The sequence below is a fragment of the Chanodichthys erythropterus genome, chromosome 3, assembly GCF_024489055.1.
Source record: "Chanodichthys erythropterus isolate Z2021 chromosome 3, ASM2448905v1, whole genome shotgun sequence".
NCBI classification, from domain to species: domain Eukaryota; kingdom Metazoa; phylum Chordata; class Actinopteri; order Cypriniformes; family Xenocyprididae; genus Chanodichthys; species Chanodichthys erythropterus.
This window is the reverse complement of record NC_090223.1, coordinates 24,024,814-24,038,860: the sequence shown is the minus strand read 5'-3', so window position 1 is coordinate 24,038,860 and position 14,047 is coordinate 24,024,814. Positions and strand designations below refer to the sequence as shown.

The 14,047-nt window shown below is 37.6% G+C and overlaps 1 protein-coding gene across 1 annotated transcript in view; it reads left to right on the top strand.

Annotated features, from left to right (window-relative positions):
- Window positions 1-479: 479 nt before the first annotated feature.
- The window catches only part of arhgap44a (Rho GTPase activating protein 44a), a 36,675-nt gene continuing 23,107 nt past the window's right edge, over window positions 480-14,047 (top strand). The window contains exons 1-12 of the mRNA XM_067372260.1: window positions 480-591; window positions 1,991-2,067; window positions 2,169-2,286; window positions 2,440-2,508; window positions 2,602-2,683; window positions 2,840-2,967; window positions 5,108-5,219; window positions 5,613-5,694; window positions 9,577-9,657; window positions 10,924-11,037; window positions 12,444-12,535; window positions 12,629-12,812. Of these exons, the coding sequence (XP_067228361.1) occupies window positions 484-591; window positions 1,991-2,067; window positions 2,169-2,286; window positions 2,440-2,508; window positions 2,602-2,683; window positions 2,840-2,967; window positions 5,108-5,219; window positions 5,613-5,694; window positions 9,577-9,657; window positions 10,924-11,037; window positions 12,444-12,535; window positions 12,629-12,812 (1,247 nt within the window). The 5' untranslated portion in view covers window positions 480-483. The remainder of the gene's footprint in view (window positions 592-1,990; window positions 2,068-2,168; window positions 2,287-2,439; window positions 2,509-2,601; window positions 2,684-2,839; window positions 2,968-5,107; window positions 5,220-5,612; window positions 5,695-9,576; window positions 9,658-10,923; window positions 11,038-12,443; window positions 12,536-12,628; window positions 12,813-14,047) is intronic.

Sequence of the window (14,047 nt, the reverse complement as noted above, 5' to 3'; positions counted from 1 at the left end):
AGACAGTTAAAATTTATAATGACTATTCGGCTGAAATGTTGTAAGGATATGTAACAGAACAATGTGTTTAAACTGCATACTGATTCACGAGATCAGGAGGTAGAGAGCTGATTGAGATGCACCCCCAGTCAAGAAGAAGAAAAGTGTTTTTTGCAGCCAGGTGGTGTAGTTAAAGCACCTACCAGCAGTGTAGGGATCATGGGATCATGTTAACATGACAAACCTTGATGTCTTTGGTGTGTGGGCCCAGTTTGAGAGTTTCTATGAAGAGACAGATGAAACAGCACCAAAGTACCACAGTGTCTGATTAGACACACAGCCTTTGATATCAACATCAAAAGATATGGCTAGCATTTTCTGCTCACATCCAAGTTCTTGAGAGCTTTCATGAGTTTCACCAAGAAGTTTGTGAAACAACCAGGATGTAGTCCTGATTTTGTTGACTAGATTGTTGACTGACTGGCGGTCTCTTTCTGCAGTAAGATGCTGAAGCTCTGTGGCGATACAGAGGAAAAGTTGGCCCAAGAGCTGCTCGTGTTTGAGTTACAGATTGAAAGAGATGTTGTGGAGCCTCTGTATGTGCTGGCTGAGGTGAGCATGTTTTTTTTCCCCTTTCAGTGTTATGCTGAAATTCACATCTTGCATTCTTTTTCATCCACATTTAACCCTGTAAAGCCTAACAGTTTATTGAACCTTTAGACTAAAAAAAAGTTTTTTGTTGAGTATCAATATAAGGAGCTCATGCTCGAGGTGGAAAAACACCTGAAACTGAACAAAAATATGCAATTTGATGCAGTTGCTGACATTCTGATGAAATTCTGATATAGCTTCTAATGTAAATCAAAGAGATCTTTATAACAGTATAACTGACTACTGACATATAATGCATATAAAGATCAGCTGTCACTCCAAATCTCCCAGTAGTCTCAGTAAGGTGATATTTAAAGAGATAGATCACCCAAAAATGAAAATTTTCCCATGATTCTCTCACCCTCAAGCCATGTGTATATGACTATCTTCCTTCAAACAAACACAATCGGAGATACATTTAAAAATATCCTTAGTCCTCCAAAGTTTATAAAGGTTGTGAAATGGGGGCACATTTTAAAGCCAAAAATAATGCATCCATCCATCCATAAAAGTAATCTAAACAACTCCAGTGGGTTAATAAAGGCCTTCTGAAGCGAAACGGTGCGCTTTTGTAAGAAAAATATCCATATTTGCAACTTTATGAATTCAAATAACTAGCTTCCGGCGGATGACCGTACGCAGAATGTGTAATGCCAAATGAGTAATCCTCTGATGCGAAGTATGACGCAGTATGTAGGAGTATTGTAAGCTTAGATGCCTCTCACGGTTCAAACTAATTTAAGCTCTTCTTCTCTTATATCGAAATCCTCTGACATGTCTCTTCAATGATTGTTTTAGACAATCATTTTCAGTTTTAGACACCGTGACCGGTGATTTGTTTTGCTCTGTCCTCTGCGCCTCCACCTTCGTCATTACGTTGTGCGTCAGGTCAAAGGATACTCTTCCGCCACAAATCGACTTGGGCATTCTATGTGCGGTCGTCCGCCGGAAGCTTGCTATTTGAATTTATAAAGTTTTAAATATGGATGTTTTTCTTTCAAAAATGTTATTAGCCCCTTGGAGTCGTATGAATTACTTTTTTAATAGATAGATGCATTATTTTTGGCTTCAAAATGTGGCCTCCCATTCACAACCATTATAAACTTTGGAGGACTAAGGATATTTTAAAATATATCTCCGATTGTGTTCGTCTGAAAGAATATAGTCATATACACCTAGGATGGCTTGAGGGTGAGTAAATCATGGGATCATTTTTGGATAAACTATCCCTTTAGTTTTATGATAAATGCTCTGTTTTTTATTTTATTTTTTGTTTTATTTTTTGTAATGCAATGCAATACAGTCAAGTGTTCATGTTGAAATATTACTAAAAAAATAAAAGTCACTCTGTTATGTTTAGGTGGAAATTCCGAACATTCAGAAACAGCGAAAACATTTAGCCAAACTTGTCCTGGACATGGATTCTGCAAGGACACGGTATGAACTATAAGCAAAATGACGGCTGATTCCAGAGATTGGATTCTTCTGTATTGCCCACATTATGCTCTGACAATGTCATTTGTCCTCCTGCGCTGTAGGTGGCAACAGTCATCCAAGTCTTCAAGCCACCCTAGTAATGTGCAGCAGGGTGGAGCCAAGTCTGAGTCCCTGAGAGAGGAAATGGAGGAGACGGCCAATCGGATGGAGATCTGCAGGGTCGATTTCTCTTTATTTGATTAAAGAATTTACTAAAAGCAAAGCAAAAATAGCACTTACTTAGTAGCCTCCATCTCAAAACTTTTTGCTTGTTTTATTATAAATAAGAAATTTCAGATATTTATGACGATGTACATGTTTCCCTTTCTGTAGGACCAGTTATCAGCGGACATGTACAACTTTGTGGCCAAAGAAATAGACTATGCAAACTACTTTCAAACGGTAAGTACCTCTGGACACTAAAGGTGAAGTGTGTAATTTTGGCCGGGATACCTTTCAACATGTGTGTGTGTCCTCTTATTGGTCTTGCTGTAGCTCATAGAGGTTCAGGCAGAGTACCACAAGAAGTCTTTGGAGATTCTGCAGAGTGTGCTGCCACAGATCAAAGCTCACCAGGGTGAGACTCTCCACTTCCACTTCAATGTCCGAGCATACAAGTTTGGTTAAGTGGTGTCTTTCAAATGCGTGTGTGGATAAGTCAGTAAACTTGTTTCTGTAGCTATTAAAATGATTCAAAATGATGCATTTTTACATCAATCATGATGTGTTCCAGAGGCCTGGATAGAGAAGCCATCATATGGAAAGGCCTTAGAGGAACATCTAGCCATCAGCGGAAGGGAGATTGCGTTTCCTATCGAGGCGTGCGTCACCATGCTGCTAGAATGTGGCATGGAGGAAGAGGTGCGAGACTGCTGAGAAATAACACAACATGCCTTATGTATACCTGGAAGCACAGTTTCTCTACAAACTGAGGAAGAAACTATTGTCTGTGGTAGTCAACGGCATGTCACGGATGCCATTCAGAGACATTATACTGTAGATAACTTTAAATATTCTGGAAAGATCCCAGTGATTTCATCTTGAAAAATTATTAAGTCTATAGTACCAATGACCAGAATTTTTATAGTCTCAGCATCAGATGGAACATCCACAGAACAAGCCACAGTCTGTTAACTATATCCCATGTACCCATTTGTTTATCACTTTTTCTGTGCCATTATTTATATATTTATTTATTTGAACCTGCCTATAAATGGAAAAAAACAGTCATGAAGTCCACAAGACTGTAGGGCAGGAGTGTCCAAACCTGCTCCTGGAGGGCTCCTGCCCAGTTTAGCTCCAACTCTAATTAAACACACCTGAACCAGCTGATCTAGGTTTTCAGGATTAAGATTGAAATCAAATACTTCTCTGTACTATATAATATGAAAAAACAAAAAAACAGTATGGCAAAAGAGTATGTCTGAATACATAGTATTCGAAAAACAGTAGGCAAAAAGTCCCCGGATGACTTACTACTTTCGGTGATATTCTGAAGTACGCATTCGATAAACAATTTACTATCCCTTGAGGCCACGGGAGAGGATTTATGAATAGCAGTGAAGCAACGCAACTGACACTGGTAGGTCACATGATAATGATAACATGGTGGATATAGTACTTCAGGATTACATTCATACTATATAGAATTCAAACTGACGCGCGGAACGTGCACAAGAGGCGAGATTTATCGCACAAACCAATCATAACCAATTACATCCAGTAATAGCGTGATGGAGACATTGCCTCCTCTCACGTGACTTTCCCGCATTCATTCTCAATTACCCCCCACAAAACCCACTGCACGCTTAAGGGGTCTAATGGTAACTGTAACTTTACCTGCGGGTGTCACTGTTGGGCAGTGTTCCTTTAGAAATACCAGTGACTTGCGCTCTTTTTAATGCCATAATTTGTCAAATAAATGTTGTTGTTTAATATGTAATATGTATTAATTTCTCATCCTTTTTTTTTTTTTTTTTTTTGAGGAGGCACTGCCTCCCTTGCCTCCTCGGAAGAAATGCCCCTGCTCCAGGAGCAGGATTAGACAACCCTGCTTTAGGGTGTCCCAATTTGCATTTTAGCCTATATGTGTCCTCAGAGACTTCTATGGAGCAGCCTAAACAGTGAGCGGACTATTAAAGGGATAGTTCACCCAAAACCGAAAATAAGCCCATGAAAAAATTGCAACCATCCATCATAAATGTACTCCCCAAATGGCTCCAGTAGGTTAATAAAGGCCTTCTGAATTAAAGCGATGCATTTGTGTAAGAGGAAAATCCATTTTTAAAACTTTAAAAACGAAAGTAACTAGCTTCTGACAGACGGCCGTACACATCAATTTAAGAGAGTAAGAGTAACCCCTGAAGTGACACATGACATACTGACGAAAGCGGAAGCGCAAAGGAGAGAGCAAATCAAAACACCGGTCAAGTCTAAAATGATCATTTTTAAAGTGAAATGTCGGATGATTTCAATAGAAGATCCTGAGTCAGGGGTTACTCTTTTGGCGTAAGTCGACGTGCATACAGCCGTCTACCTGAAGCTAGTTATTATAGTTTTTAAAGTTTCAAATATGGGTATTTTTCTGACACAAACGCATCGCTTCGCTTCAGAAGGCCTTTATTAACCCCCGGAGCTGTGTGAATATCTTTTATGATGGATGGATAAACTTTTTTGGGGCTTCAAAATCTCATTCTCTATTTACTGCCATTATAAAGCTTGGAAGAGTCAGGACATTGTTTAATATAACTCTAAAATCATATACACCTTGGCTTGAGGGTGAGTAAATCATGGGGTAATTTTCATTTTTGGGTGAACTATCCCTTTAAAGTGAGATCAATTCAATCCATTGATTTAATATATTAATAATCATTTATTAATTCATATACTTTTTGGTCATTTTGCGGCCTCAAGATTACTAAAAAGTATTTAAATGAATGAAATGCCAAGGCCCCCTAGTGGGTCCTAGCCACCTGGTTGAGAACTCTTCCTGTCACTTCAGGGTTTATTTCGGGTGGCTCCCTCGGCCTCCAAACTGAAGAAACTTAAGGCGTCACTGGACTGCGGGGTTCTTGATGTGCAGGAGTACTCAGCCGACCCACATGCCATCGCAGGTGAGCATCTGATTCTTTGCTATTAGCTTTTTAAAGAGTTCACTGATCTACCCTCAGTGTCCTTTTAGTCGATCGCAGCTACAAAGGCTCAGACCCCATGGCAGTTCACATTAAATTCTTTCCCAGGTTAATTTGATCTCATTACAGTGGGCCTGAAGTGTGACCTATTAGCCGCCAGGTAGGGGGGCCACAGCCGACAGGCGGTACATGCTGATTGTAGCTTTTGACAGCTCATTTGTCAGCCTTCCCTTTAGTATTTCAAGCAGAGAATAGCACACCTCCACTCACATCCTATCACACATGCTGTGTTTCCCTCTTTCTCCATGTCCCTGCCTCTTTCACTCTCTCCTTCTCTCCCACTGACCTCTTCCCTTCTTCATCTGCTTCCCTCAGGGGCATTGAAGTCTTATCTTCGTGAACTTCCCGAACCTCTAATGTCCTTTGAACTTTATGATGAATGGATTCAAGCCTCAAAGTGAGTATCAATGATCTACCCAAACACACATTCCATTACCCAGCACCATTTGCCACTTTCATATTGATGTGACACATTAGCTGTGTTCTAAAACAAAGTGAGCCACCTACCTGGATAGCATTTTAAAACAATGAAAAATGATCTGTCTTCTGAGATACCTTCTTAAAATACCACTTATATGCAGTGTTGGAGGTAGTGCATTACAAGTAACTTGAGTTAAGTAATCAGATTACTTTTTTTCAAGTAACTAGTTAAGTAACTCATTACTTTTAAATTTACATGAAAATATCTGAGTTACTTTTTCTAACAAGTAATGGAGTAACACTTTACACTTTACTATAAGGTTCATTAGTTAAACGTTAGTTAATGTATTAACTAACAACTAACTAATCATGAGCAATACATTTGTTACTGTATTTACTAATCTTCATTAATGTTAGTTAATGAAAATACAGTTGTTCATTGTTTGTTCATGTTAGTTCACATTGCATTAACTAATGTTAACAAGATTTTAGTAATGTATTAGTAAATGTTGAAATTAACATTAACAAAGATTAATAAATGCTTTATAAGTGCAGTTTATTATTAGTTCATGTTAACTAATGTAGTTAACTAATGTTAACTAATGAAACTTATTGTAAAGTGTTACCAGTAATGCAATTTACTTTGTTTTATCATTGTATTAACTGACAGCTCTCCTGTCCCCATGTTAAGAAAAATCGAGAGTAAGTGCCGAGGCGTTGTGTGCGCTCTGTAAACATGATGGTTATTGTAGTTCTAGACTAAATGTGAACATTCATTTACTCATCTCACTTGCACAAAATTCAGTATTCCTCAAAATGAATAAAAACAGTGAAATGCAATCTCAGAATATTGCATAAACCTGCAAAAATTAAATATATTAAATTGCACAAATATACTTTATGTATTTAATCTCACTTTATTCACCAAAGTCTTTGCTGCTGACCTTTGATTATCCAATTCAACCATACTAATAAGCAAAAATTACTTTGTGATAAACATCACATTTGTGATCAGCCTAAAGCTTATTCTATTCACTTTTGGTGTAAAATAGCCTTTATATTTGCCAAAAATAGAACTTTTTTTGTTGTAATGTTAAAAAACAAACAAGCAAGCCCAGCCCAGGTGAGAAAAAATAATGCAAAAGTAATGTAACACATTGCTTTCCATAAAAAGTAACTAACACAATCAGTTACTTTTTAGGGAGTAACGCAATATTGTAATACATTACTTTTAAAAGTAACTTTCCCTAACACTGCTTGTATGATTTATGAATAATTTAATCACAGTATCATCACCCAATATTTGTGTTGCGATGTTATTTGTGTATGCTTTTTAGAGTATTATGTTAGCTTTGCAGCATGTGGAAATGCTAAACTTGATTAAAATCAAATGTATGTTGTCAATTGAGCAAAACCTTACAAAAAATATACTTAGTAAGCAAACTTAAAGCTGCAGTATGTAACATTTTTTGGCTAAAAATGATCCAAAATAAAAATGTTTGAGCAAGTACATAACCAGCCAGTATTCAAAACTATCTCCTTACCTTAGCCCGATTCACAATGGTAAGCTTGTAATAATGTTTTATAATAAAATCAGTACTGGTGGGTTTCCGCGGGAAATTCAAGCATGCAGCCGTTCGTCTTTGCATAATTACGTCACGTCTGTTTACATAAAGAACCAGTTCCAGCTAGTAGGTTATAAGGCATGTGAGGATGCTGCTGGTGACGGATCATTTATAGCCTTTTGTCACAGCAGCTGCAATAATTAAACTTATCAATTTGATGACAGATTGTATGGTATGGTATGACAAATGGACAATTATACATTAGACTATACAGAAACTGAAATCTACAGGTAACGCTAATACACACTAAATGCACATAGTCACGCAATGCTGATGTTGTTAACATTAACAATTTGAGAATCAAGTATAACAATAATAATAATTTTCGTGGTTTGATGTGATCCGAGCTAAGCGATCGTTAGATGTATCACCATTGGCAGCACAAAATATTGTAATGCTTTTTTTTTATCAGTTGGTCAGAAAAACGTGGCAGACATGTCACTTACTTGTTCAGATGACATTTTCCGGTGAAAATTCTTATTTTGGTCATACTTCAAGACTACAATCTGTGATTCTGAAGTACAGCATCCACACCGATGTAGACTGACAGCAAACATTGGAATAACTGCAATTGCAGGTTTCAAACAGAGATGGCGACAAAGAGTTAAAACTTACGGACTACAGCTTTAAGTAAAGTATGTTTATTAAGTGTAAATATTATCAATGTTTTAGTAGTATACTTGTAAGTTTAATATTTCAAGGTTTTACAGTTTGCAGAATACTACCAATTTAATCATTTTTATACAGCAACAGCATAAAACATAATTGTATGTTATAGCATACTTAGACAAGTATTAGTGCATATTTGTATGCATACAAGTATTAAAGCAAGTATTACAGTTTCTGTGTGGGTTAACACTAGAAGTCCCAGAGATTTGTAACCCTCCTTTAGCCAAGTGGATGCTAACTGGCTAGTCTTTTGGCTATCATTAGCATCAATTCATGTGTAAATATGGTCATTACCTGAGCAATCTGCAGGGGGGTTGGGGGTGTGTGTGTGAATGGTTGCTGGTGGCTTGTTTGTATGTGTGGGGGAGGGAGGACTGCTAAAAGCAGAGAACTTGATTGACCATGGGCCGGTTTCAGAAAGGAGGTTAAGTGAAAACTCTGAGTATGTTAACCCTGAAATGAGGGAGTGCAAGTGATGTTTAAAAAGTTAACTCACTCATTCACACTGCAAAAATGCTTTTCATACTAAGTATTTTTTTTATCCTATTTAAAGTAAATTTAAAAAAAAATCTTAAATCAAGATGGATTTTCTATATGAGAAAATTATATATGATATTTAGTCTTGTTTCCTGGGGGGATCTAAATTAAGTGCATTTTACTTAAGTAAAATGATCAATATCTGCCAGTGTGGTAATAAAAATAATCTTAATGCAAACGGAAAGTGTTGGAGTGTCTACCCAGGTGAAAAAAAAAGTGCAGTAAAATACACTTTATTTTAGTACACTTTTACACTTCCATAATGTACAGTGCTCTATTTCCGTGCACTTATTTTGTACTTAATATACTAAAAGCTCTTCTTTAGTACTTCTTAAGATAATCTTAAGAACATCTAAGTGTACTCAACTGTGCTATTTTGAGACACCATGAATTTGAACTAAAATGTGCTTTAACATACTATCTCTGTATAGAAAAAATGTATTTAGTTACCACTTGTAGTACACTTGAACCCGTCTTTCAAACACTTTTAAAAATGGACTTATGATGTATTTCAAATATAAGATTAATATATAATGAATATATGCAAAATGTATTTATAATATATTGCCAGGCAGTGCCAGGATTTTGAGTGATTGCTGGAATGTACTCACTCACTTTTTAATATTATTTGTAAATATGTGTACAAATGGTTGGTTTCTTTTTTTTTTATTTTGTACTATTTTTATCAATAGATCTCAGAAACAAAGGAAAAAAAAACATGTGTGTTGATTTCTCCCTAAGATGGCAAAGTGAAACACAAGTTTCCTTGAATTGGCTCAGCATGGCCCCACATTGTTTACATAACAAAAGCAACTGTTCACAGCTGATTAAGGATATTAGCCTAAAGACATCAAGCCCATCGGCTGTCCTGCGGGTTTTATAGGTAGAAAAGCCAAATGGCTGCTCTCTGGGACTTCTAGTGTTAATAGTACTGTATACAAGAGATCAAACTGAATTTCACCCATGAACATACAGCAGTATATCCATATACTGTACCTTAATGCATCTCTCTAATGTCCAATCTATAGTATTCAAGATATGGATAAAAGGCTTCAAGCCCTGTTGGGTACATGTGAGAAACTACCATCAGACAATTTGAACAACTTCAGGTGGGTGTGTGGTGCTTGTTATTTACCTATTATTTGTTATTTCTGACAAGGTCTTTGTCTTTGAATGAGTCATGAATGCAACAGCTCATTAGCAGAGAGGAATGTCAAATCTCGGTCATATAACCTGTTTAATGTGCCAACTTTACAGATGCTAGGATAAATTCAGCCTTTCATTTTGCCCTGAATGATGTGGCCAAAGAAAACTAAGTTAAGAGCCACAATAATTAATATATAAAAGGGTTACTGTCCTTGATTCTGATTGGTCAATAGCTGTGTTTTATATCACTACACAACACCCTTAGCAACGTAAACTGTTTGTTCTCAGTTGATATTGTTCATTAAAGCTTACTGTATTATGTAGAAGAGTATTGTGAGAAAGAGATTGAGTGAGTGATTTTATTACCAGCATTCAGATTTAGCATTTTCCTTCAGGTCAGTCCTATGTCCATAATAAAAAATCTGTTTAAATGTCTGATGTATCATCTTGTCCTTTTAACAGTTAAGGGGTTTTCCCGTGACTGACAGCGCTAGTCAAAGCTTTTCTCAGTTGCGTCTTGTTCCGTGTTCACAACAATTCAGTCTTTTCAATGTAAAAGTCTTCGCTACTGACTGACACACTCATAAAGACAGTCTTTGCTGCCATCTAATGGCGTAATAATGTAACTTTTGTTGCTGTTCACAGTCAGGAACTATTTTTTCCGGTGGAAGGAAGGCTTTTAGTGAAAGTTTACTTCATGAAAGTTGCATTGATACATATTTTTGGCTTTAATATTTGTATTGTGTGGTAACCGTTTTACAAAAGCAATAAGGTACTCAAGGCTAGTGCTGTATCAGGAATAACTCACGGCTGAAGGGGTTGCAGGCACTCCGCTTTGCATCGTGTCTAACAACGCCCTTCAGCCGTGACTTATTCATGATACAGCACAGCCTCTCATACCTTATTGCTTACTTAAATCATTATAATCTAGAAACAAAGCTACTATTATAGAAAATAAGGAGGCCTGTTCATATTGATTATGTATTTTCTTTACAATGCCTCTGTAAAATCCTGTGAATATTTGGCCATCTTTACTTCCAGCCCACCTGACAAGATTTCCAGATATAGGCTATGGGTCATTGCTGTTTGACTGCACCTGGCTTGAGTCAGACCTACTGAAATATTGATAATATACAGCGACAGGAATAGCAAGTTTAAGAGTGAATGCCAGGGCTAAAACCTTTTGACACACTGAGACTGAAACTATTTTTTCTCCCTTTTCTAAACAGATATCTAATCAAATTCTTAGCCAAACTCACAGAGCATCAAGACGCTAATAAAATGACACCAGGTAACATTGCAATAGTTCTTGGACCCAACCTGCTGTGGACACATTCGGAAGGGTGAGTGCATGTCCTCTGTTTGGCTTATTTCTCTCATTTATGTGGATAGCAGCAAATTCACATAGCAATTTAAAGGGACTGTTCACTGAGAAATGAAAATTCTGTCATTGCTTACATATGACTTATGACTTTATGACTTTGTTACTTTTCTTCTGTGGAGCACAGTGTTGTTATTGTTGACTAAAACTATCATGTATTTTGTTGAAAGTGCTAATAATATGCTTTTTATTTTTCTTCCGAATATTACCTTTCATGTAGTGTGTAATATAGCTGTTTTCAGACATCTCACTCTGCAAAAACTAATTTCCAGAAAGTGCATGAAAAAGTTATTCTCTCCCAAAAGAAAGAACCGATTCTGAACTGCTGAAATTCTCAGTAATTCGAACCTATGAAGGTTTGTAACTGTAACGAGGTCAGTAGATATGGGAAGAAGGAGGCGGGAACCGGCGAACATTCAACAAAACTTTAATTCAAAATAAACAAAGAACAAAACGAAAGTAATGCCGGCAGACCCTCGCGGACGTCTGCCGGCCACACAAACATAATAAAACATAAAATAAAGTCCAGGCCTGGTCCTCTCTTGTCCTTCACTGATGTCGCTCCTCCTTTTATGCCTCCGGAGCTCCTCCGTGAGAGACTCGAGGCCGGCACGCCTCGCAGGTGATGCTCGTTATCACTCGCGTCACCGGCCTCGCGCCGTTCCCTCGCGGCTCTCTGAGGCCTGGGTAAGTTGGTTTTGTGTTGTCGACACGTTGAGAAGACAAAGTTTTCCGTGCTGCGAAAGCAAATCTACTTTGATGCACTTCCATAAGAAGAGGACTAACACTGGAATTGATACAGCAAAACCATAATATCATTACTGTTCATATCACTCAAGTGCTGAGGAAGATCCGGAGCTGAAATTCAGATATGGTAATAATTGGCATTAAGTTTCCAACACTGTCATCATCGGCGGTCACTCAAAGCGAGTATGACTGTTCTCTCACAACAGACTCGGCCATCTGACCAATCAGAGCAGAGTAGATCTTGGAAAGGAGGGGTTTACTAAATGCTTTATTGAACTGTTTCAGACCTCCAAAACAATATTAGAAACCTATAAAATGCACACCATAAAGGTAGTTCATATGGCTTGTGCATTATATCTGAAGTCATGTGAATGTTTCCTGTGGAAAACAGAGTGACATTTAAGTTGTTATGCGAGCTCTACAGTTGTAGTCACCAAGAGTTGTTTTATAGAGAAGAACTTCATGAAGATTGTTCAAAATGTAACCCTTTGTGTTCCACCAAAGAAAGAAAGTCATACAGGTTTCAATGTAAATTAATGACATTTTTGCTTTAATGGATCTAGTAGTTTTATATTTTGACATATGAAATGTGTAGATGAAATGGGTCATTGGTCTTCACAGAAACATGACGGAAATGATGACCACCGTGTCCCTGCAAATCGTTGGCATCATTGAGCCGATAATCCAGCATGCTGACTGGTTCTTCCCTGGAGGTTAGATAGAAAGACTTGTGAAAGCATATTCGCACTTACACACGAGCATGTTCTCCTGTGAGATTTGGACTAATTTGTTTTTGCTATTCTTAGATATTGAGTTCAACCTGACAGGCAGCTATGGCAGCCCGGTCCACACCAACCACAACTCCAACTACAGCTCAATGCCCTCACCAGATATGGACCAATCAGATCGCAAGCAGCAGCACGACCAGGGCCGACGCCCACTTAGTGTTGCGACTGACAACATGATGCTGGAATTCTACAAGAAGGATGGGTAGGTTGTTCTGCACTCTTTTCTGCCTCCTCCATCTCTCCTCTTTTTGTTCCCCTCCCACACGCTTCCATTACCTTCTCATGCCATCCTTACTTCTTAAAGGGACAGTTCACCCAAAAATGAAGATTCTGTCATCATTTACTCACCTTCATGTCATTCCAAACCTGTATGACTTTTTTTCTTTTCACGAAACAAAAGGTGAATTTTTGAAGAATATCTTGGCTAGTAGGGATGTACAATTAATCAAAATAAAACTGAAATCGTGATATGGCTGTTTTAGTGAAATAAATGTGTTGCATGTTTCAGAGTGAAGCAAGGCACTGTGTTCTTTTACATGTGTTTAGCTCATTATCAGTTTTGATTTAATGTCTTTATGCCCGTTCACACCAAGAACGAAAACTATAAAGATAACTATTTGCATCCACACCAACAAACAATAAAGGTCTGTTTATTCTGAGCTCATGCGCTGCGGTTTCAAAGTGTGTACAACATGTTTTTGCTGTTCTTGTTGCACTTACACAGCTTTAACCAGCAGATGTCCTCAGAATGCTATGTTTCGAGTGAATAGCTAGTGTAATCAATCTAATCTAACAGTGAATTTAGCTGACAAAGTCAATATAGTGGAATAAACACCTAGTCTTTTTCACTGCAACTTCAAAGGAAGGAAGTGTTGTGGAAACTAGTGCTGGATTCCTGAGTTAATTTTATGTTACACTGTTTGCTAGCCTGACATAATGATCTCATCGTTAATACTTCTCAACAGTTATTCCGAGGGTATGACTGATTGTTTTCCATATATCCATTTTCTTTAAAGTATCCTTGAAAAGGGGGTTTGACTTGTCAAACTGAGGTGGCTTTTTCTGGACCTCTGTGATTAAATTCTCCGCAATGTCGTCTGCCATTTTAAATGCGCGAGCACTTAGATTAGAAGGATTCTGATTGGTTGTCAGTGTTTTATCGTTCAACAGCTGAAAAAAAAATAATTCTGAAAGTGATCCCAATGATATCGTTTCTCTATATTGTTATCGTTATAGCTGTGGTGTGGACAGTGCTATTCTTTTATATTCAGAACAAATATTACAGCTATATCTTTATCTTTATAGTTATCATTCTTGGTGTGAACAGGCCTTTAGAGTGGCTCGATTCTTCCCAAACTCTGGAGAAGTGCTTATAAAACCTGCTTTAAGGGCTCCCAAGGGTTTTCCTCCAAAATAAACGCTTAATAGTTTAACATT